Source organism: Vanellus vanellus (genome assembly GCF_965231255.1).
Source record: "Vanellus vanellus genome assembly, chromosome: 1".
Taxonomy (NCBI): Eukaryota; Metazoa; Chordata; class Aves; order Charadriiformes; family Charadriidae; genus Vanellus; species Vanellus vanellus.
In genome coordinates, this window is record NC_138905.1 from 14,402,893 (window position 1) to 14,427,506 (window position 24,614).

Below are 24,614 nucleotides of genomic sequence, written 5' to 3' on the forward strand. Positions count from 1 at the left end.
TCCCACTGTAGGAAGAAAGAACCATGAGGGGGCAGCGGTGGACAAGACAGCTATCTCGGATTTTGGCACCTGAAGCCCATCTAACTCCTAAGGGCCAGATCCCACCTTCACTTTCCAAATTTCAGCAGCTTTGGAAATAGAGCTATAAGATCTGTGATGCATCCTTGTGAGTCTACTCGTGGCACAGAACTGCCTGTGCAGCATCACAGAGCCTCTGCAGAACAGCTAGAGAGCTTTGTCTGGCTGTGCCTTTTCTTGGTCCCTTTACATACATATCCATACCCCTGGTGCATACATACAAATACAGGTCTGCATAAGCCTACAGCCAAACTGCATTCAGAATTACAAGAGAACAAAAAGGCTTGTTTACTCTGATGTTCTGATACGGGATGTCTCCTCTCAGACCTACAACTTGGCAGAGCACTTGGCCAGCCATATAGAGCAGCTGAGATGAGGCTATGAGACAGTCTCTCTTGCACACTGCAATATAGAGTTCCAGGGTATGGGAGAGACCTTTTCATCAGAGAACTATTTTTAAAAATAAAAATAATATCACATACTGCAGCCAGACTAGTTTTTAGAGTCACCTGAGGGCCTCTTTCTCTGTATGGAAAAGTGGCATACAAAATATTCCCATAGATGCGGTCAGAGGATGCAGTTTCTTTCAGAGATTGGAGCACAGCGTTAACCAGGCAGACCCCAAGGACAACTCCAGCAGGCATAAAGAGCTTCACCCAGGAGGAACTGCTGGTGACTGTGTGGCCAATTTTTTTTTTGGTTTCCAGGGAAAAGGAGCTGCAAAGTCACAGTGAATCTGTGCAGTCTCAGGTTAATTTCTGACTCCCTTTCCTAATCCTCCCTGCCCACTTAGGACCTTGTGCTTTCTAGCTTCATCTTGAAGTGGGGGAAGGATGCCTGGCCTAAGTGTCTCCATTCCAAGGGACTGAATCCTACCAGGAGCCTCCAAACCAAGAAGTCCATTGGATTTTAAAGGTGATCTGTGAAGTAAAGGCCTGCAGTAGATATTACAGTAAACAAACCTCCTATTTGTGGGTGCAAGGGAGGTTTTCACTTGTGAGTCTTCTCTGTAAATAACATGTAAATACTCGTACTGTAATCAGTCATACTTTCCTCTCTAGTGCATAAGCTTATTTTTAGTGAATGTGACCCTCAGGCAAAAGAAATAATTGCATGCTTTGCAAAATAAGTATGATCCTCCAGAAGCAAAGATAGCTTTTGCAGTAGTATGATAACCTCATCTAAAAAAATCTGTATAACAAAATTACACCCTTTTCAACAGCTGATCTAGAACGTGATTGACTATATTGAATGAAAGCAGTTGTGTCAACATCTAGGTAATAAACCCCTAAGCAATTCCAAGTTGCTTCCCAACTAGTTTTCCATGGCTCACCTCATTTTACAGAAAAATGACACTATTTTTTTTCCCCACTGGAATGTACATACAAGAATGAAAGAAAATCCAGCTCACGGTGACAATGAATGCAAACAGATCAAGACTCGCCACAACTTTTGGTGCTCCCACAGTAAAGCAGTGCTCTAGATTGTTTGGCAATAGGGGAGGAGTTAGTATTTGAGGTTGACTTGTCCTGATTTCTTCAAGTGAAAAGGTCTGTGCTAATTTGTAAGAATTTTGTGTGAAAGAGTGACAGTGGGGAGTCTATATAGTTTTAATACCACTTGGTAGCTCAAGTGCAAAGAAGCATTGAAGATCAGTCTTTATTCTGGTTCTGTACTCATCTCTGTGGAACATCACCTTCACTGAAGTGCTGAGTGCCTCCCTGAGGAAGACAGGAGGGGAATCGCGACCCTGAACCCACTCCTGAAAGTGGCTGCTGTTCATCATGAGGCTTGAGGAGGTCTTAATCTTGCCTTCCCTTTAATTCCCATTGTCTGAGAAGTGGGTTGTTGATTATACACAAGGCCTTCCAGGTAACATCCCACCTCTCAGGAGACCATCCTAACCACGAAGTGAGGGTAGAGCACCTCTCTGCTGGGAGAGGGCTGCTCTGCAGCCAAAATACAGGAGACTGGGCCCTGGGAGAAAGCACAGCCCAACTCTGAGTGGCCTCACTCAAGGTACATGGGAACAAACGGAACCTGTCAGTGTGTCTGGCTGAAAAATTTGCTGTTTCTGGACCTGATTAAATTTAGGACTGAGCTTGGCTGTGAGATCCTCAGCTTGGACATGACTTGGGCAGCCAGGGCACGTGCTGAGCTGCAGTCCTTGGCCCAGGGGCCTTCACATTCCTCTGTTTCCCTCCTGCCTTTGGTCTGCTCACATTCGGCAACAGCTCAGTAGAGATTTTCAGGACTTGTTTTGGACCCTGCTGGGTGCACCTGGCCTCTATTTCACTTCAAATGCCTAACCATTTTGTATCTGGCCTTGAAGTTATGATGAAAATGTTTAAAACAAACAGCAAAGAAAAAAAAACAACAAAAATAAGGAAAAGACAGAATAGAAAAAAGGGACAAAGAAGGGGTTACCTAATAACTGAAAAGAGATTTACTTATTTTTTAATGTATATTTAGTCTGTTTTGTTATTTTATAAGATGATTGAGATGTTACAAACAAAGAAAATACATATATTCCCTGTTATACACCAAACACCACAGCAGTGCAGTTTGTGGGGAAAAAAAAATTTACTTGCACTGATGTGGTTCAGACTTGTTTTCCACCAGTCTGAGATGGGCTTTCCAACTACTGGTTGGATGCCACACAAAATCTTCATGCCTGCTATAGAAAATGGCATGATTTTAACTCTTGCTATAGGTTAATATACCCTATATATTATAGTATTGTATCATATTGTATAGTATACATAGTCTGGTATCCACAAGATAAGAATAGGTCTATATTTATTTTTCTGAATTTATTTTATATATGTTAGGAGGCAAGCACTGTTTACAAGAGATCAATAGTGCTTTATAAGATCATAATAAGAATTATATAATTAAGTTTGCAGGAGTATTTACACATTTCTTGCTTTTGGTGGATTTAAGAATGCTTTCAATACTATTAATGACAAATCTAATATGTATTTTTACAGACTGAAAAAAGGCTTTACCATACTTTTGCTGTTGGTTTTTTTGTTTGAAGCAGCCAAAATGTGCCAGGGAACATCAAGCTGTATTAGGAATAGGCGCCCTCTGTCCATAACAGAGGGTATGGAGGGAACTTTTGTTTGAATATTGGTGGCAACTTGGAGGCTGCTTTGCAAGTGTGTAATGGACTGGTCAGCATATGCTGGGCCTTCTACATTTTCTGTGCATTCACTGAGCCATCAGGTGAAAAGTACAGATCCAAAATAGTTATTTGTGTATTGCTGATGGAGTAAACAGCAAAAAAATTAATAGGAGCAACATAATAATAATCTGTTCAACAGTTTTGAGTGCATTAATATTAGAAAAATCAACAGAAGATAATACTGCTTCAGTTTCTATAGGAAACTCTAAGTAACTTTCCAGTGAAGTCACTGGAGTTATATTAGTTGGATGAAACAATATGTAGCAGTGGTAAACCCCCCCAGTATATACTAATGTCATTCATTATTTTTGTGCTTTTATTATTAATTGACAGGGCATAATAGGAACAAAATATAAAAAAAAATATTTGGACAACAAAACAAAAAATGAACAATGTTTTAGAAAACAGCAAAGGCATGCCTCTCAGGACTAGGCTTGGGCTAAATTTTGTGGCTGAATTACAAATGCTTTGTTAGAAGGGTACTATAACGAGAAAAGTGGTGTGCTCTGGCTGAAGTCCTGATGGCTCATATCGATGACAAATGTTCTTTGGCTCTGGTGAGGTCAAGATTTGAACCTAGAGCCCAGTAACTATGTTAGTTCATGGTATCTATTAACTGAGACAGCACAAAGCAGCAGAGTTATAAGAAACAAAGGAACTACCTGGCAGACACTTGCTGTATGTCTAAGAGACACATCTGACTGTGCCACCATACAGATTGACTGACATACACTACCTGACTGTGCCTTCAGCTCTGTAGTCACTACCTGAAAGGAGGTTGCAGCAGGTAGGGGTCAGTCTCTTCTCCCAAGTAACAAGTGATAGGACAATAGGAAATGTCCTCAAGTTGCACCAGGGGAGGTTTAGATTGGATATTAGGAAAAATTTCTTCACCAAAAGGGTTAGCAAGCATTGGACCAGGCTGTCCAGGGAAGTGGTTGAGTCACCATCCCTGGAGATATTTAAAAGATGGGTAGATGTGGTGCTTAGGAACATGATTTAGCAGTGGTTTTGGCAGTGTTAGGTTGATGGTTGGACTCAATGATCTTAAAGGTCCCTTCCAACCTAGATGATTCTATGATTCTACGATTATGGAAAAAAGTGGGAGTTCCCTGTTGGAGCTGTGAGGTTGCCCATGCAACAAGCTGGGTGCCCTCCACTGGCAGGTCTCGTTGCACTGCAGGAGGAGGAGAAGCCCTTCTCGCCATAGCCTCAGTGAAATTCCCTCTGCGGTACAGGGTGAGCTGCTGAACACCTTCTGCTAAGTTTAACTTCCCCTGATGCTCCCTGCAGGATCAGGGCCCTCAAGAGCTACGTGGCACATCTCAGAGAGTACAAATGATTTTCCGCCAACCCATTATTGACAAAACTTTGGGAAAGAACTGTAGCTGTAAGAGCAACATACATTTGATATTGATTCAGAGAAAGTACTTACCTTATTCTAGTGTAAAACCAATGACAGCAAACAATGAAATACAACACAAGTTAGAAAATGCCTTTCAATGCATGCAGCACTGTGATTAGTCATAAAACCCTGATGAGGTTTAGAGGCAATATAGGACTTTTCGTCTCTTTTGAAAATAAAAATTGAACAAATTATTTCCTGATATTTCAAATCAATGTTTATATTTTTATTTTCTATAAAATTCAGCATGCACTTTTTAGAAACATAATAAAAATGTCATAAAAGCACAGACTGCATCATATTAAATTTGGCATAAATGTTGTGAATATTCAGATAATTACTTAATGTTTGATCTATTTCTGTTTTTTTTTTTTTATAAATATGTTAAAACTTTAATATAAGTGCATTTTTCAACTAAATGCTTTTTACTAAAAAAATAAAGCAGATGAAAATGCTTTTCCACATAAGCAGTCTTTGTTAGAGCTATGATTTGTATAATTTGTATTTTAATCTTGCAAAATAAGGATAAACATTCTTTGCACCAAATGCAACATAAGTTCTCACTAAATCATTTGTGCCAAAGACGTGAGAATATCTTGACAATGAAGAGCATGGAGTGATGGCTATGGAGGACTTCGTTCTGTTATCCAACAGTTAACCATAAAATAGTAGGTGGGGGTAATATCTCTTGCATTCCTTGCACAACTCAAATTCCCCTGAATCTCATCACGAGTTTTGGGGGTGCAAAGAAAGCAACATCAGACCCTTAGCGTTCAGCTTATAATTGCCCTTTAGTTCTCAGTACCTTTAACCAGAATTGAGTTTACAAGAGGTCGATAAGGGCCTGCCCTATACGCAGAGAAATGGCAGTTCCAAATACACATGCAAAAAAGTGCGTGGTGTCTGTGCAGCAGACAGGCTGAGCGCTGTGCTTCGAGAAAAAACAATGTGCAAATGAAATGCTGGGCTGGAACATGGGCTTTTCTTAGGGCAGAAGTACAGGGGCACTGAAAAGCGGTCTTTGTTAAGTCTAGGGTAAAATACGTTTTCATCCTAAGAAGAGCCACATGGAACATGTGAGAGTTGTGCACAAAGCTTTCTTTACGAATGGAGAGAAAAAATGCCGCACTAATGAAGAATAATAGTTACTAGATTTAAAAGGAACTGGACAGCTTGATTACTAATATCCTCTCCCCACCACAGGATAGATGTCAACCATTGTTAAAATAAGTTGGCAAGTGGTTAGTTGGCAAGACCAATTTAATGTGTAACATATTCAAAGCAGGTATTGCATTTCACCTGTTCAAAAGAGGTGCTCAATTTGAGCACTGTTTGCAGCTGCATCGCAGCCTTAACAATACTGCTTTTTAATGAGTGATTCAAATAATTCATTCAGAAGTGGAATGAACCTAAGTAACATACAAAAGCACCTGCCTTTGGCCTTTCTTATCACTGTCAGGTATTTTGCATGCATGTATAATCTGCAGGTTAATTTTTTCCCCCAGCAAACTATCTTGGGAGCAAAAAGAAATCAAAGAAATGTAATCCTGAAAATATGTTTGCTGGTAAGAGGATGATGGCCCTTGACTCAGAAATCAATTAGACTGAACAGAGTGTCGGGACCCTGGCTGAGCATCAGCTGTAAGTGGTATCTGCGCTACAATTTGGCAGCTGGGCCTGTGACAGAATTAATTTCGAGTCTTCAGATTGCTGAGAAGAGTTGAGCCATGAGAGCAGGTATTCACAGATTTGTCCCTGGGGTGAGCACTATAAGGAGGAACAGGGACATCTCCCATGTTGGATGGGAATTAAAATCAAGAAAGTCCTTGGTTGTGCTACATCCCTACAGACCAGCTCTCCCTGCTGCCTGGTGCTTTCCCTGCTTGCCCTCTTACTCCAGCCCTTAGCCTGCTCAAGGAGAGCATGGCTCACTTGCCCGTGGGCTGAGGAAAAGCTGGCATATCAGCTGGGTGTGCACCTGGGTGTGCAGGCAGCCAAACCCACAGTTAGCACCTAGGGCATTTGGAAAAATTAGCCCTCTTTGTCAGCCCACTGGGTAGTGGTGGAAACGATGCGAGAAGTGTAGAAAGCCAGGAATTTCTCTACATCCCAAATCACACCTCCAAATACAGTTTGGCTTCTTGCTGTAACTCCACGTGGGCTAGATGTGAACGCCACCTGCTGTGGCAACGTGGCTACACAGATCACAAGCATGAAAATCTAGGGCTTAAACCAGGGCCAGTGAGGATAATTTTGATGGTGCCCAGAGAGGTGTATGGAGTCTCACTGAGGTGGGTGATGGAGTGCAGGGTTATAAGAGGACCAAGCACAGACTGTATTAGTCATGGACCATCAACAGGTCCTGCAGCCAGGGATGTTCATGGCTCTCTGAGAGAAGGTCGGAGTGCCAGGAGGAACTACTTTGCAATTCAGGAGGCACGGATGTTTCCTAAAGTATCTCAGCTTTGGGAAGAATAAGCAGAAGCCTACTGACTCTCCAATGGGAAGAGGTAATGACAGCACCCTGGTGAATGGTTTCAGTTCAGGCCGTGCCTCTGTGCAGCCCTGCCAGAGAGCCTTGGGGTGGCTGTTGCTCAGAGAGCTCTTCTCTGGCAATCTCAATGGAGGGACAGAGCAGCTGAGGGACACTGCATGCTCACCTCCCGCTGGAGAGCTGCCTGGCTGAGGTGGTTTGCTCTCCCCAGGGGCAGGCAGGGCTTCTGTGCCCTTCACTGGAAAATGAAGGAATATTAAGAATTAAAGCTAATTCCTATCCCTCGTATTCATGGTATGAATCCTGGTAGCCCTGGTGTGTGCAGGATCATCCAGGGTTAGTGCTAACAGACAGTGATGCAGGCTCCCTTCTGTATGCCCGGAAGCACTCTGTGGAGGTGTCTTCCCTGAGTGCCTTTATCATTTTACGGGTGAAGAAACTGAAGTGCTGGGGGGCACAGGGACCAGTGGGAGGTGGCCAAGTGAAACAGCAGAGCTAAATGAAAACCCAGGTGGGAGTATCTATTGACAAGAAAAAGTGTGCTTCCCTTCAGAAAGCCTTCCAAAGGTTTTATTGAACCATTTGTGGGTTAGTTGCAAATAAAATCTAAGAGGCCCACAGAATGTTTTGCTGAATTAGAAGGTGCAGATAGAACTTAAGCAAGACAGAGGGGTGAAAGCCACTCGTTGGGTCTGAGCACAGGCCGGCATATGAACCAGATGCACCACAGCATGTAATTCTGCCTTTCCTGAGAGCAGCACGTCTCACGTGTTGTAGTCAGCAGGGACTGGAACTCCACATCTGGCCTTTGGGAAATACGCTGCCATGGCACTGCATTTCACAGTACGTGGCAAGGGAGAAATCTGTCTGGTTTGGTCTGTCTTCCTCTGTGGGTTGTACCAGGTGTCACTTGAACAGGATGGAAACTCTCTGTCTCTAGCCTGATATTTTGGCCAACAAAGAAGAACCTTTAAAGCTCTTTAACAGGCAAAAAAGAAGAAAAGTGAAAAGGCACTATCTACCCATCTGGTTCCTTCTCCAGGCAAGGTGGGATTACTTGGTATAGCATTTCTATTGCTGTCTCCATTCTAATCTATCTCATATAACTTGTCACTGCTCAACTTCTGTGTCTGGTCTACAACCTGGCAGATCTCATTGTCAAGGAAGTTCTCCAGAATTCAGCCTAAGAATCACTTTTTAGAGATCTGCTCTATTCCTACTTATACTCTCTAATTCAATGTTTGGATTGATGGATAATATTATGCTCTATTTTTTCCCCGTCTTTTTCTTTGGTTTTTTTTTTTTTTTTTCATCGCAAGGCAGAAAGACATGGGAATATTTCAGAACTACCAGTTCCCTTTTCCATGGTTTCCTAAACACTGTAAACCTCCTGCGGGTTCATAGTCTTTCATATCTTTCCTGATGCAGCATCCTACAGCCATTGATTAACTAAGCCAGGAATCACATCCATCCCTCTGTTCCTTCAAACTTTAAGCTTAATGTTATGGAAGCAGAGCCCAGCAAGGTGTGTAAAAGCAGCAGAGTGTGTAAGTTACTCAGTCGTGGGACCAGTTTGGTTTGGGGTTGATATGAGTGCCATGCAAGCTGGTGCTTCTCGGTGGAAAGAACAGGGCTAACTAGCAATCAGATAATTCACTTTGAGACTCTTACAAAACATTACTTGCAGTGTCTCTGCTAATTCGGAAACCTCATGGTTATAGTTACACAGTCTGGAGGTTATTCAAGCCTAATTTCATCATTGCTGATTTTTAAATTTTTCAATAGAAAGAATGTTTGAACCTATCTATGGAGCAGGCACGCCTCTCTGCCAACCACTGTCAGCGATGAGTTCCCGCCCGTGAAGCCACTAGCATTTCACTTCTACTGGAATTAAATTGTTAGAGAAAAAGCAGATCATCTCTTCGTGACGTAACGGGTTAGCTGCCAGCGAAACCCATCTCAAGAATGGGAGAATCAGGAGGGTGCAGACACTTTACTTGGTAAAATCTTGACAAGGGGATGAATATAGAGCTCGGACCATAGGAACCTGATATAGTGAACCCTGTTTCTGAACAGTATCCTTCTTACTAAAAAAAGGAAATGAATAAGGCATTAGTTGCTAACACAAATTTTTCAGAGGCACAACAACATTACTTTGTGCAAAAAGCAATACAGCAGACTCTTTTGTATCTTCAAAAGCATATAAATCAGCCTTACGTGGCAGCACAGCGTTGAACAGGAATATCCTTTCAGGAATATCCATAAGAATGTCCCAGCACAATATTTCTTTTCACAGTCGTTGCTGCATTACAGGACCACACCAATACTTGGTGGTGATAAAGTCCCACTTTCCCTCCTGCATTTTTCCACGATGCACAACACATACCCCTGCTGTGCCACTTATTTCGTGGCTGTCTTAACCGCTGACGGTTGCAGTCAGGGCAGAGTATTAGCAAAGACTGGTTCTCAAAGGTTTCCCTGGGCCACAACGGTTCTTACTGAGCTTAACACTTGTGCCATGCTGGAGGAATTTCAGTGCTTTCTGAGATGAGGTGGGATGAGGTGAAGCTGATACTCACAGGACGACTTCTACGTGGTCCAAAGCCCACTGATCATGACCTGTTCCATTGTGACGGGGCTGCCACCAGCGCAGTAAGACTCCTTTCATTCGTGCCTCCCTGTCGTCACAAAGGCAAGAGCTTGTGAGAGCTCCAGACTATCGCTGGTTTGCACATCCCTATCTACCCCCCAACAGGAACTGAGAGCAAAGTCAAAGTGGTATTTCTACATCCCTGAACATCAACACACTGTACACACAAAATATTTCATGGTGAAAAATGCACACGGATACGGACGATTTTTTTTCCCCCTCACATCTTTAAAACACGTATTCTGTTTTTCTTGCAAATATATTGGTAAACACTAGGCTGGAATTTCTTAATCAGCCTTCGCCTTAAGTTTTCTTCTTTGTTTATTCTCTCATCAACCTTTTTTCTTGCACAGTGATGCAAAGATAGATTCCTTCTTAGCAGAAATATATCTTGTGCACTTAGAGGTAATGAAATGTGACTGGGTACTCACAGGGGAACATTATAAGACACTCTTTGGGCTTGTATAAAGTCCTTTGGCTGATGCTGTGCAATTACTTGCCATGTAATTCCATTATTTACACTGTATTGGAGGAGCACTGCCTTGTCTACCGTGTTAGGATCACTCAGATTGGTATTGCAACTGTCTGTTTGTGAAATACTTCCAATTTGCAAAACAAACATAATTTTGCTGTAAAACACAGAGAGAAAAGGTATTTTCAATACGCAAAAAGTATTCAAGCAGGAACAATAGCATTTCCAGGTCTATTGCGGTTACCTTATTAAAAACTCGAGCATCCTCAAGAATCATTACTTTTAACATGCAAAATAAAGTGTTCTTACATCTCTAAAACACAGCTCCCCTTTCAAAGTAATAGTTTACTGTGTATAACATATTGCCATATAGTTGGAGACAATAGATCCAATTTTACAATGCATCTGCATAAAACTGAGATATATAAACACATAAACATGCAAATGAGCGTCTGAAAAGCTAAAAGAGGGCAAATAAAGGTTGAATATAATAAAGTTCCTAAAAGATTTCTCCTATTCTACCTGGGTGTTCAAATAAGAAAGAGCGAGCCTGATTTATATCTGTCCCATTTGCCAATTCATCTTGTTTCTAATCTTGCTCTAGACAAGTTAAATACAAATCAGTCCAGAAAGCTGTCACTCTGTTAAGAGCCAGCACAGGCTGGTTGCATTTGTTTTTCCATGGCCAAAGACTTGATAGATGAAAAAGCTACTCCTGTTCATTGCCAGGTGAATATAATTCTACTTGACAACTGAAATGGGAAAATGAGTCCTTAATTACTAATAGCATCTTTAGTCACGACCGTCATGGAGGCAGATACAAACATGGGATTTGTCTTATCAGATCAGGCGCTGGTCCAGACAGTCTGGTGTCCCATCTTTGCCAACGGCTTCATTGTCAGTGCTGGCTTACTAGACAGTGCTCTGTTGGGCATGACGGAAACATCTGACCTTTTCATCTGACATCGCTTCCTCCTCAATCCCTGTCTCCCAAATGGAAGTCACAAAGCGTTTTGCCAAGCCTAACGTTTATCTGCCAGCCACATCTGACTGCGTGGTAGAGCCAGGTCAGTCCATCCTCATCAATACTGGCTCACATGACTGCATGTACATATAAAGAGTTTCCTTTCTCATGAGTTGCTAGAAGAGCATTTTAGGCTCAAAGTATTACCTTGCTCGGGTGAGATCCAGAGGCTTAGTCACAGCTTGTCGTATTTGACATCCATTAAAATAGAGCGAATCTCCGTGGGCATAGGGTGCCAGCTGTCCACATCCATTCCCTATCACACCCCCCTGAATGGTTTCCCAGTTTATTTCAGTGACTCTTTCAGATTCAAAATTATCTTTAATATAACTGGGGAGGTCATGGCTAAAAACAGAGCAGTCATCACCTAAAAATGACACAGTGAAGTTATAAAACACACAAAAATCAAAAGAATGGAGAAAATCGAGTTACGGTTCATTGTAATTCCATTCAAGGTTGTGGCCCGATATACAGTGTGACTACAGGCAGAATATATTTCAGCAGACCCATTAATAATGCGCACATTGCTGTACCACTTCATTTTTAGAAAATTGAGGCTGTAAATCTTATTTTTTACAGCAATATAACTTCAAGAACTGCAACAGAGTTGCATTGATACCAATATAAGAAACCGCAAATTGCCGGTTGAAGGAAAATGCGTCTAAAACAGGGAAGGAATCCAATCTTAAAAAGTTATGAGACTCTGTCCTGGAAGACATTAAACACTGGCTCCACTCCCACAAAACACTTATAATTTAACGAGGGCACTCAGGTACCATTAGGCATGTGTTTAGCTGCATTGCAGGATTAGAGCAGAGCACTCTGTCCTGACGGGGCACAGAAGTGAGTCCCTTACAGGGGCCAGTCACCAACATCTGGATCCCATGTACACATCCCCTGGGAGTGAGTGCACCCTTGGAAGGAGTACAGGAGTGGAAGCCATTTCTGGGTAAGCAGGTAGCCACATTCTGCCTTCAATGACATACAGTGCCGGACAGGAGAGACTACTGACTCAATCCAGAAAGAGTAAAGGGAGGGAAGAGTGTCATTTGCAGCTCTGTCAAATTATTAATTTGTAAGCATTCCAATGATGAATTTAGACGTGTTACATCACTCTATCTTTTTGCTTAATTTTGAGCTACATTAGACTGCAGCAGGTGCATAAGAAGGAAACTGAAGAAATGAAACCTTGGTATCCTTCGTCACAAATGCAAATGGCTCCAGTTGTGCAATACCCGTGGCCACTGCAGAGCTTGGGGCATGCTTCCCCGATGTACACGTGGTCGATTGCCCAGCTTTGCTTCTCTAGTTCTTCTCCCTTCTGAATCCACCTGAACTGAGTTGCACTGCAAATATCAAAATCCAAACACCGTATTATGACATCTAGTGATTAAACACGTCTGGACAGTGACATCCAAATATACCAGCAGTAGATGTAATGACAAATGTGTTATGAAAGGGTTGTGACTTCGGTAACTGGAAGGACCCACCCTGAATGGGTGGCTGCTATGTCATTGGCAGTACCACTTCTATTAACAAAAAGCTTTCCGAAAAACACTAACTGTGTATCAGATCTAAACCCAGCAATAAAGAAGCATTTTTATTTCACCAGTTGTTCCACACGAACAGTGCCAACAAGACAGCTGACATTTTATAGGTCCACAGTGAGATGACCTTTCAGTAACCTACCTGGATGAGACATGATCAGGCAGCTGGATAGTTATTCTTCTCCACATGGAGCTGTTGACAGAGTTATAGATGGTAGCTTCGTGGAATTGAAACGGGGAGCAGCCAATGCTATTAGATGAGGAAGGAAGACAGTGTGTCTGGACGAGCTGCCATGAGTCTGTCCTGTAGGAAACAAAAAAAATGTTTTAGAACAACTGAAAGAATAATGAAAGGGAAACAGGTAATTTCTAAGGGTCATGGCATTGCCTGTCTTACTAAACAAACCCAAGAGATTGTCAGCAATAGTTTCCATGCTCTGTAGCTGCAAATGGACAAGAGGTGAGAGGCTGAAACCCCAGTGCAGCCAGGGAGGACTGTCCAGCCCCAGGTTTGAGTGCTGTGAAGCCCTCGGTGGTGGTACACACAGCAGAGTCCAGCCCAGAGCTCCTCTGGGCTGGCATGACAGAAGGATTTATTTAGGCGCCTGCTCTTTAGCGTCTTTCTTACTGTGTACAGAAAAAAATCTGACAGAATTTGCTCCGTGTTCACCCACAGCCATTTGAGCACAGAATATACCGTTACTTTTACAAATTATAATGCACTGCTATACTGCAGCACAGGAGACAGTGTTATTAATTGTTTGCTAGTTGAAGACCAAATCAGAATTAAGTAACCTCCACTTCATTACAGCTTCATCCTAAATATATAGTCCTATGTCATACTAAGACAACAGTTTCCTATGAATGTGGTTTTCTGCGAGCACATTTTTACCAGGAGCATGTTCATGACTGTAACTACAAGCTCAATGCCATGAATCCGTCAACATCTGGGATAAATTATAAAGAGAATTTACGGGAGTCATCACAGCGCTCACACATGGGCTTTGTGCAGATATTGTTACAAGATGAATAGCAAAGTAATTGCTTTAATAAATAAAAGATATCTAGGTTTTTAATACCATACTATATTTTTTTTAGGTCTATGTATTCTGCTCTCATTTACCTGGCATCCTTCGTATACTCCAGCATCACAGAGTGGAGGTCCCCACAGGAAGTTGCCTCACAGCCAACCACAATCTATAGCACAAATAAAATTTGCTGCTATAACAAGTCAGGTAGACATTTAATGTGACATCTAATGAAGTCCTGTTCTCCTTCTTTTTCTTTATGGGGTGTATAAAAGAGATTGCCAACTTAGGTCTTAGGCAAAATTCATCAAAAGTGGATGGAAAACAAAAGACAGTACTTCAGATACTGCTTTTACTTGATTTTTACTGCATTGCTACTGTTATTTTCAAACAGAATCCTCACACTACATTCCTAAAGTTCAAATTAAATAATTAAATATCTAAACAAACATTGTTTCTGAAACACAAAGATGTGGTAGCTCCTTGGCATTTCACAAATTGAAGTACCTAACTATGTATTAATTACCTATGAAATTTATAATTCATCATGATAAATGTGGATATAAACTTCAAGTCAATCCAATTTAAGAACAGAATTATTCTGAATACTTAAAACAATAAACATATTTGTAACAGATGAGAGTGGAAAGATTACAGTACCCAATGTACAGTACTGAAGATATAACAAAAAGCTAAATTTTTAGAGCTTCAAAACCAAATGGCAGCCATGCACTATAGCTGAGTTCTTAGTTCAGAAATATAATCTTTGCTGTGACAGGTGAAGAAAAAGGAAGAGAGAGTCAGGAGAGAAAAACTTTGCAATGAGAGTTTGGTAATATGAACTATTAAATGCTGATGGGTTATCATAATTTTGGCCTTAAAATAGAGGAAAAAGATGATAGGCTGGGTAAAATAAGCAGCTTGGGGAGTCTTGGCATTCAGTAGTAAAAAGCATGTCAGACTCTTATGTAATTTCTTTGAAGGTGGCATGCTGTGTGAGTGGGGGAGGCAGTGCTTTAGGGATTATATTGGACAGTCAATATAACATAGGCAACGATGTTGAGAAAAGGTGAAAATACTGGTTACTGGAAGATGGAAAATTCTGGAACTGTCTTGTCAAGCACAAGAGTGAGAAAAAAAAACGTAACAAGAACATGGATGACTATTTTGATAACCCTACTTTTATATTAATTCCTGTTTTTTTTAAGACTTGATGCTTGGGGAAAGGCTTAGAACATTTCTGGACAACAACTACATGTTGCCTTTGGCCCTGTGTAGGATTCTACCTTAAAGCAAAGTAAACTATTCAGAAATGTTTATCTGATTATTTAGCTCATTTGCCATAACACAAGTAAGTAGAAGGGGTACTTCTACTTGAGCCCTTTTGCGTTTTCCATATGCCACTCCTCGCCAGCCTGTTTCTACTTTGCCTTTTCTGCTTATTCACGAGTTAGGGGGAAATGGCATATTCTGCATGCTGCGTATTCACACCTTAGAAAAGAATTCCTACTGTATCTGATGATCCAGTAATTTCAGGAGAAAGGGGTTAGACTTCCAATCCCTCTCAGTAACCCCCAAAGCATACAGTCAGAGTGATTTGATGCTTAACATTCATGCAACCTCTCTGGTTCCCATTACCTACACTTCAGAATTTCCTTTAAATTCTAGTAAAAAGTCATTATTAATTATGCATCCAATTGGGCATCCTAGTTGGAAGAAGAAGAATTCCTGGAGACACATTACATGATTTTTCATTGCATACTGTACTTTGGAGAGAGAGAACATTTCTTACTTTAAACTGCATCATGTATCCTGGCTGTATAATGAGCTCCCTGGAGGACAGGATGTTGTGTGTTTTGTCCTTTTTCTTATTTGGCCAGTAGAGATGGAATGATGGATTTCCACAGAACCCTGCAGTCCTGACTGCATTAGGGTAAAAACTCCAGTTTTCTTCATGAGAGGTGCCTTCTATTAACATGATTTAAAGACAATTACTGCGTTGCCCCAGTAAACATCAAGGCTTTAGTAATGAATCAACAGAAACACTAGATACAGTATTTTCATGATATAAACACTAAATCTATCTGTCATGATATACAATAAGTAAGCTACTAACAGACATAATAGAAACATCAGCTCCAGAGAGGTAATTAAAATGTTTAAATAATGGTATTTTTTAAAACTATGATTAAATAAAACTTTCCTATGCAGGAATTTAAATGAAATTAATTGGATTGAAAATTTTTTTTGGTCTTTTTTATAGATATATACATATATATATACACACATGCATTTCTGAATATACATATATATATATATATTTACACATCCATATTAGTAGCATAAAGAATAATATATGAACAGCATTATTCTACAAAATGAAAAATCTACAGAGTTAAAGAAAAGAAAAAGTGAGCTTGCAAGCTCACAGGGCTTATCTTAGATAAGATAATGTCAGACAACAGATTAACTGTCACAGCCTGTCTTACCATCATCGAACGTATCTACAAGCTGGCTGGGGTTGATCTCTGCTCCTCCGATCAGGATGTTATCCAGCGCCCACTGTGCCCGGTCGGGGCCTGAAACCACGATCCCGTTGCTGATGGTAAAAGGCTGCCACCAGCGCAAGCGGGTTGTGTTGGTCAGAGCGTGTTCGGGGAGGAGGATGTAGTCATGCCTGACTGAGATGTATTTTTGGTAATCCATCTCATGAAGCAAAGTCCAGGATATCCCTATAATGAAAGGATGCAGGTTTAGTAATAAAAACAAGCCTATGGTAGAATCTTCTAAAAGATTAAAGGAAGATAATAGGAAAAAAAAATAGCTATGGTCTTCTGATAGACAAGACTTAACTTCTAAGGGTAGTTGGCAACTGTTGCTCATTGCAAGAGTAATCTTGTAATCGTATAAAGGAATCAAACTGGCTGGAAGCCACTGATTACTGAAATTGGGCAGGAGGATTATGGAAAACTCCTGAGCAATAGATGGAAATTTTAGATGGGGGGAAAAAAACTTTACAAGGACCAAAATAACTTTATAATTAAAAATTATCTTCTTATTTTGGATCTCTCTGACAACTTCTCAGATATCTATGGTGCTTGAATACAGAACAAGGCTGTAGCTTAGCTGAAACTACAAGATATACTTGCCTCCATCAATGGAATAGTCTAGCAGCACTCCCTCCTTTCTGCAAGTTGGTCTGTGGCATGTTGTCATGTTGTTTTCACTCCCAATTCTCCCCCAGTACTGTAGAAATCTAAGAGTAAATGTGCATGTTTACATCTGTTAAAGATCTGCACAAATTGAGACATTTGCTTTCTGTTAGGAGATGTGCTAAAAATGTTCAAAATGCCAGCATTTTAACGCAAGTAACATCGATGTACAAGTAGAACAAAGGTTTCCAAAAACATTGCCTAGTAATGCTCACGGGAACCTCATGAAATTCAGCAAAGGCCAGCCCCTGGGAGAGACTAACCCCTTGCAACGGTACCAGCTGGGGACTGCCTGGCTGGGAGCCGCTTTGCTAACAGTTCCCTGGGAGTCCTGGTGGAAACGGCGCTAAACATGAGTTAACAACGTGGCCTCACAGCAATGAAGGACATAAAAGAAGTTGATAAAATGAGGCAAGGTCAGTGGAGGCCACTGAAATGGTTAGGGCTGGAGCACATGCCCTGTGAAGAGAGGCTGAGAGACCAGGGCTGGTTCAGCCTGGAGAGATGGCTGGGGCTGGGAGGCGGTGGTCATACATCAAAACAAGGGAGGTTCTGACACTGGATATAACAGGTGGAAAAAAAAAATCACTGTGAGGGATCTCTGTCCTTGAAGGTTTTCAAGACCCAATGGGTCAAAGCCCTGAGCAACCCGATCTGAATTCAGTGTTGACTTGGCTTTGAGCATGAGGTTGGACTAGAGGCTCCCCGAGGCCCCTTCCTTCCTGAAAGGTTGTGTGATTCAGTGAATTTTTGCTGAATTACAGGAGCGAGAGTGTGTGGCTTCATTAAGGTGATACAGCCAAGGAAAATTATGCTGAAGTTGTTTTCTATGTCATGTTCTTAGCTTGTCTAAACTGACATAATTCCATTGCTCTCCAGTGAAGTCACCCTTTTCTACAGCATGTGAATGGAGTGGGTCTTGTGTGGTCACGCAAGAGAGTACAACCAGTAGAGGTTATATTCTGAACTCAGCGGGTGACACAGCTGGTGCCTCCAGGGTGGAGACAGTGGTGCTCAGGAGACTGTGGTATCTCGCCTCTTTGCAGGACAGGCATTGCTGACTGCAGGACATTTGTGGGGAAGGGAACCTGCTGCTTCACTAGGGCATGGCAGACCCCTTCCACTCTGCTAGGGTGAGCCTTGCTCTCTGCAACTCATCTGAAAGCATCAGTGCCTTGAGAATTGTAACCTAATTAGTGTCTAGCTGAGATAACGCTATGCTTGTGGTGGCCTAGGCATTCCCTGAGCTACAAGCTATGTCACCTGCTGCTTTGTGAGCATTTAACAGAGTTCCCCATTAAAATGACATGGAAGCATGACCTACTTTGCCCCCCGCAGGTCCAGATCTTGAGTGACAGCCTGCCTCACAGTTGCACCTCCAAAATACAGGGTTGTGTCTTCTGCGAGAATCCCACACTCAGTACAGGTATTTCCACCTTCTAAGGACATCCATAAATCTGGTTTAATTTCTTCATTGTCAAAGCGCTCTTTCAGGAAAGTCTGTAAGTAAGGTGTTTAACATAAAGCACAGGTAATTATGATCTCAACCCTTTCTGGTGACCACAGCTGGAACTGACCTAAACATGTTTGAAGGGCTCATGAACACTGTAAAAAATTTTTTCAGGGTGACTGAACATAATCACTTTTGGCTGAACATTTAGCCACTTGAACTGATTTGGCTAAATGTGAAAATATGTTAGGGCTAGACTTTAACATGCTGGAGAGGTAATCCAGCACACTGAAATTTGCACATGCAAATGAATGGGTCTAATTCATAACTATGGTTATTTAAGACTACGTAACACCAGCCCAGTACACATCTAGTATGTATGGGAGAAATCGCTCTTCTCTGTTTCTTCCCCAGCAAAACCAGTACTGCAATGAAATTTTAGGGTTATTGTAGTGAGTATGTGTTTATGCAACTGTCTGCACAAATATTTGCAGTGAAAACCACCTAGAATATATCTCTGATTTCCACTTACCTCCAGGTGTGCAGTAAAAGCAATGCCATGAGTGAAATCCTAGCCTTGAGGAGATAGTAGTAAAACTCCCCTAATATTGCTAGGATTTTATCCCAAATGTCCTTAATGTGAAGGATACATTACTAATTCATCCCTGGAGGTGTTCAAGGCCGGGCTGGATGTGGCCTTGGGCAAGCTGGTCTAGTGGGAGGTGTCCCTGTCTATGGCAGAGGGGTTGGAACTCGATGATCTTCAAGGTCCTTTCCAGCCTAAACCATTCTATGATTCCATGATTAAAAATTGCAAACAGATAATGATATTTGTTCATGTAATTAGTATCTCAGATGAAAAACAGAACATTATAATAATTCAAATGACATGGTAACTGAAAAGTTAAATAGTTATATTCTCTTTAGACAGAATGCTGCTTAACCTGTTGTTTCAGTGGAGCATGTACCTATTCTGTTCTTATCTGATGTAATAAAAATGAGATGGTAAACACTGCATTTTAAACTAATTTGGGGTTCCTTAAATATTATTTTGTACATATGTTAAGTTTTTAAAATATTTTGATTTTAAAATTGGCAATATCTAACTAGATTTAACTTGTTTGTTATATGGTAACAAACAGCTAGGTGAATTAATTTCATGTAATTTTATGTCTTTTTCTTGTATTCCCTACTTCAGTAAGCTCTTTCATGACAAAGACAGTCTTTCTACAGGTCTTAATCAAATATAATCATATGTGTGAGGGTGATTATTGTCTAACAATGATCTAAGGATGAACACAGCTTTATCGAGCAGCGTCATTTGCAAATGAACAAACCAGTTCTTGGATACTGCAGTCATAGTTTTGCTAAAAAAATGATAAAAGGCCTGAAAAAGGATTTGAGTATCTTCAGGCTGACAGGAATCAAAGCTAAATTTCCATTGGGATCGATCTCCTTCTCTCTCTCTCTCTCTTTCTCAGCCAAACACATGGCAAAATTCACTCTTTTTAACATGCAGTAAAATTACCTTCAGTGTTTGGGTCAGATAGCAGTTTGGTCCCGAATACCCAGGATCACAGATGCATTGCTCATTCAGGCAGTCTCCATGACCTCTGCAGTTTTCCAGACAGCCAGGGCCCAGATAGAAGTTATCGATGGCCCACTGCATATCTGAGTATTTCTGGTAGAACCGAAACCTCACAGGACTAGATGTAAAGGAACAAAGAGAAACAGACATATGTATAAAACAACTTTGCTCAATTGAAAAAAGGTGGGTGAAACACAATATACTCATGACTGTGGTATCCTGCAAGCTTCAACAAGTAATATCTGGCAGTGTCTGTTGAAATCGATTTGATGCATATCCGTACCTTATTCTTCACCCATGTACTACGTACGATATATGGACAGATTCCAGACGCTGCTGAAGCCAGACAAAGCTATTGTGGCTTCTCGCACGAGAATTTCAATTTTGGTAATACTTCTTGAGCAGATTACTCAAAGAATAGAAGTGATTTTAATTTTGCAGAAAAAGACAAGTGGTTTGCATATGTGCAGACGACTGTAGACAATAAGGATAACTTTTCCACTCAGCAAGGTCATAAATCTACTCTAATTGACCGCGGCTGCCTGAACAGAGCAGAACATGCTGCACTGGAGCAGACTGCAGAGAAGGATAACTTTGCTGGTTGTTCAGAGCAAGAGTCATGGTCAATCTTGATTGATAGGAAATAAAATTATGCAGCATATGTAATGAACGTGAACGTTGTTAGTCTGCGCTTTCCTTGAAAGAAAATGAATAGGCAGATGTATCCCCTGTTGTGTTTTTTTGGAAGGACTGAATCCAAGACAAATTCATACTTACTTGCCCACAAGGTTTTCAGGCAGTGAGTAAGTTACTCTTTTCCATCCTTTTGTGGGAAAGAAGACAGATGGCTGCGAAACACTCCCAGAACATTTTGGATCAGCTGGTAAACACTGAGGTACTAAGTAACTCCAGCTAACACCAAAGTCAGTGGAGTACTGCACGTGGACCTGATTTTGTGCAAGTTTTTCTGAAGTTTTACATCCAACAGAAACCTAGTAAAGAAGCGAGCGTAAGCAAAGTAGGATTAGTTGTGGTGTTGGTTAGAGTTTAAAAACTATTTAAACCTGAAAAATGACTGCAGAATTGTACTTTGAGTGATGGCAGTAACAGTGCTTGTGTGGTATGGTTATCTGCAGATCTCATCAGTATTCCCAGGGTTGAGAACAGGCACCATATCCAAAGTTTCATTGTCTTCTACTTAGTTCGCGTTTCTGGATTTTCAGGTTTTGACACTTGTGCCTTATACCCCAGTACCCCATAACTAATAAAGTTAATCTCCCCTCCCACACAACCTAAGATTTGAATATTTCAGAGGAGGCCACCCAGCTTGGTTATGTCAGGTGGATCTTCTTTATGGAAGAGATGCGCAAAGGGCTCTTATAACTTCCATATATTGTTGGGTTATTTTTTCAATTTAGGTAAAGGGATGTGTGAAGGGTGGTGGGTGCAGGTTTGATGTGAATGCACGCCAACATAGGGGCGGTGTGGACACTTTTGAGCTGCTTTTCCCTCACCAAGCAGCCGTAACAAAAGAGACACCTTGTATATGTGTAATATCCTTATTACATGATGTCTGTGCAACTACTATGCTGGAAGAGAAGAGTGCGTCACCTCTGAGAACTGCTCGCGGTATTAAAGCTGACCAACATGGGGTACGTGAGAAAAATGAGGATGGCGTACTAATAACACTTTTCCCTTAGGGAATGGCTCATGCGTAGGCCTATACATCATCCTACCTCCTGAAAAATCTACTTAGACGTGGAGCAAAATGTGGTTTTGAATAATTATGTTGCAGAGAGATTCTACCTTGAACTGCATAATCCAGCCTTCTGTAGGAGTCAGGTCGTGGGTGACTGCGTAGACCTCTCTGCCGTCATGGCTCCCGCAGATCATGACACCATCAGGAGAATCACAAAACCTCTCAATCGAGCAATCGTCATGGAATAACCAGTGTTCATTCACTTGAAAGTAAATGGGAATGTCAGTAATATACAATGACAACATAAATGAAAGAAAAGAGGGAGTCGTGTTAACCACTAAAGGTGATTCACGGCTTTATTTTTCAGCCTATATGAGAATTATTTAGTATTGCTTCTGAGAATGTCAGTACCCCATCTTTCCCATGTACATATTTATTAAGTTCAGTGCTCAAAGCATCTCTTGCTACTTTCGTATATAAGAATTATAGCATTATTTTTTAATGTTCAAGAAGTAAGGATCTGAGACTTACTCAAAATATAAACTTCTGTTGCACTGGACATTATGGGATAACTTTTTAATGGGTGTTGCCTACATGTCTGCACAAAGGGTGCCCCAGTGCTGTTAGCTGTTAAGCCTTGTAAACATCCAGAAATACTTCCTCTACAAAATTTAGTTGCAAAATGTAACTTCAGTTCACTAGAGAATGTTCTAAAAAGTTAAGAAATAGGAAGAAATAGTCAGGTGAAGAAAGCTGCTTAGAATAACCTGGCATTTTTCATCCTTTTTCTTTCTTCAAAGAAAAATAAATCTTCTAAGTAAATTCATGCAGTAAAAAAAGAAAAGTTACATTACATCTTTTCATTTTGCATTTCGTGAACTAAAAACAAAAGGAAAGACCCCTATAGTGATGGGATATACTGTGAGATCTGTTACAGTGAGACAGGATTCGGAGGCTCAGCAAGATTTGGAAATCACTGCACTGACTTCTTGCTCTTTAATTCAGATCCCCCTAAGACCTTTACCTGTAGTTTTGTCTTCCATGAACATGTCAAAGGCGATCCTCCCGGTGGGCCCTGCATCGGCAGGGGAGCGCTCGTGCTGCGGCAGGGGAGCGCTGCTGAAGGTGTCGAGCATCACTGTCCTCTGGTCAGCTGAGCCGGAGATCAACACATTGTCGATAGCCCAGTCGTTCTGATCCAGGCCATCGTGTTTAGGCTGCCACCAGCGGAAGCGCGTCCCAATGGTTTTGGCATCGTAAGGAAGGAGGATGTTCACAAAGCTGAAATACAAAGTGAAAATTAGTTACAGGAAAGCCCCAGGAAGAGGACACTTCTCAATGCTTTTTTTACCAGGTCCACTCCTGTAGTTTCCTGGAGCACATGGAAGTTGGGAAAGCAGGGAAAGACTGGGTGATCTAGCCTATCTTACCTCACAAGACACTGCTGAAACAAAAACTTTCCTGATCACTCCCAATGTCATCCCTGGGACAGGGGCTCAGAGTGACGTGGGGAGGACCGGCAGCCAGACTGTGGCACGGTTTGAGCAACCTCACGTGTTCCAGCTGTGCTTATGGGACCAGATGCAATGGTTTAGACTAGCAGGGTACGACTACAAGGTCCTAATTAAGGGAAATGTTAAGAAGGGCAATGTTGAAGTGAAATTTTCAACCTGGAGCCATTCAGAAGACAGCAATGTTCCAGTACAATTATCTTATTTCCATTACAGTAGATGACTTAAATCTCTTGTCCAATTAAAGTGGTAGTGATTTCTTGGTATACTCAAATGAAATAACAAATAATGGGTCCATCCCAGCCCCATTTTCTGTAAGTCCTAAATTAATCAGGAAGGAAAAGGTCCACCTGTATCTATGCATGGTTTGAATCTCACAAATGTCTGAAAAAAGGGCTTGAGCATATCCATCTTTTTGATGGATCTGCAGAAATTCGGTTTCTCCTTTCCACACCATTTTCTATTGAGTTCAAGCAATGACTTTCTGCTCTTGTCAGTAAGAAAATACATTGCAAATGAAACTATCTTAAAGAACAGGATGGACATCATTACAGTAGCTAATAATTTATCTTCCTGCAACCATTTACAAAACTATTGGTCTGCTGCAGACTCCTGACTTCTGTTGTATTTCTGGCCTAGCAGCTGCACAAATGCTGCTTCTTAAGCACATGTGCTAAGGTCATTCATAAATGCTTGCAGGACTGGACAGGCTCAACTCTTAAAGATCTGATATTCGAACCACAGCAGTAATATATCCCACAGGCTCTTATGAAACATTCAAGACCACCTGACTTCAGTATAGGAAATTATATAGGCAGAAGAAGGTATCTACAAACCCGGGCTTGCTGAATTGATCATAGAAAATTTCCATTAAGAGGCTCCAGGTGATTCCACCATTCACAGAATACTCCAGCAGGACTCCTTGGTTGCGGTTATTAGGAGTTATCAGACATCCATACATGAAATAAAACTGGATGAATTCTGCATTGGTGAGGTTCAAGTCCACTGTAACTAACATACGGCTGCAGCCCTTAAAAGCAATGAAAAAATATATTGGCTGGTGTTGGCTGGCAAAAGTTATGAACGTAAAAAGTGCTAGACTACGCGGTCACTATTAATATAACTTCAGGGTATAAAACCTTCAAAACTGTACAAAATTATACTAATTATAACAAAGGTAAAGCTACAACAGAAGAATAAATGATCTTGCCTAAGGACATAATTTCAGTTATGTTCCCTCTTAAAAATTCCTGTTGTGTGTTCATACAC

The 24,614-nt window shown here is 41.2% G+C and overlaps 1 protein-coding gene across 1 annotated transcript in view; it reads right to left on the reverse strand.

The window, feature by feature from the left end:
• RELN (reelin) overlaps positions 1-24,614 on the reverse strand; it is a gene marked incomplete at its 5' end in the record, with an annotated part of 296,306 nt that overhangs the window by 1,758 nt on the left and 269,934 nt on the right. Inside the window, 15 exons of the mRNA XM_082479306.1 lie at positions 9,744-9,842; positions 10,246-10,443; positions 11,458-11,677; positions 12,499-12,656; positions 13,000-13,161; positions 13,981-14,054; positions 15,678-15,853; positions 16,375-16,617; positions 17,035-17,141; positions 18,422-18,597; positions 20,076-20,253; positions 20,913-21,127; positions 21,942-22,096; positions 22,859-23,115; positions 24,182-24,375. Coding sequence (XP_082335432.1) covers positions 9,744-9,842; positions 10,246-10,443; positions 11,458-11,677; positions 12,499-12,656; positions 13,000-13,161; positions 13,981-14,054; positions 15,678-15,853; positions 16,375-16,617; positions 17,035-17,141; positions 18,422-18,597; positions 20,076-20,253; positions 20,913-21,127; positions 21,942-22,096; positions 22,859-23,115; positions 24,182-24,375 — 2,612 coding nt within the window. The remainder of the gene's footprint in view (positions 1-9,743; positions 9,843-10,245; positions 10,444-11,457; positions 11,678-12,498; positions 12,657-12,999; positions 13,162-13,980; positions 14,055-15,677; positions 15,854-16,374; positions 16,618-17,034; positions 17,142-18,421; positions 18,598-20,075; positions 20,254-20,912; positions 21,128-21,941; positions 22,097-22,858; positions 23,116-24,181; positions 24,376-24,614) is intronic.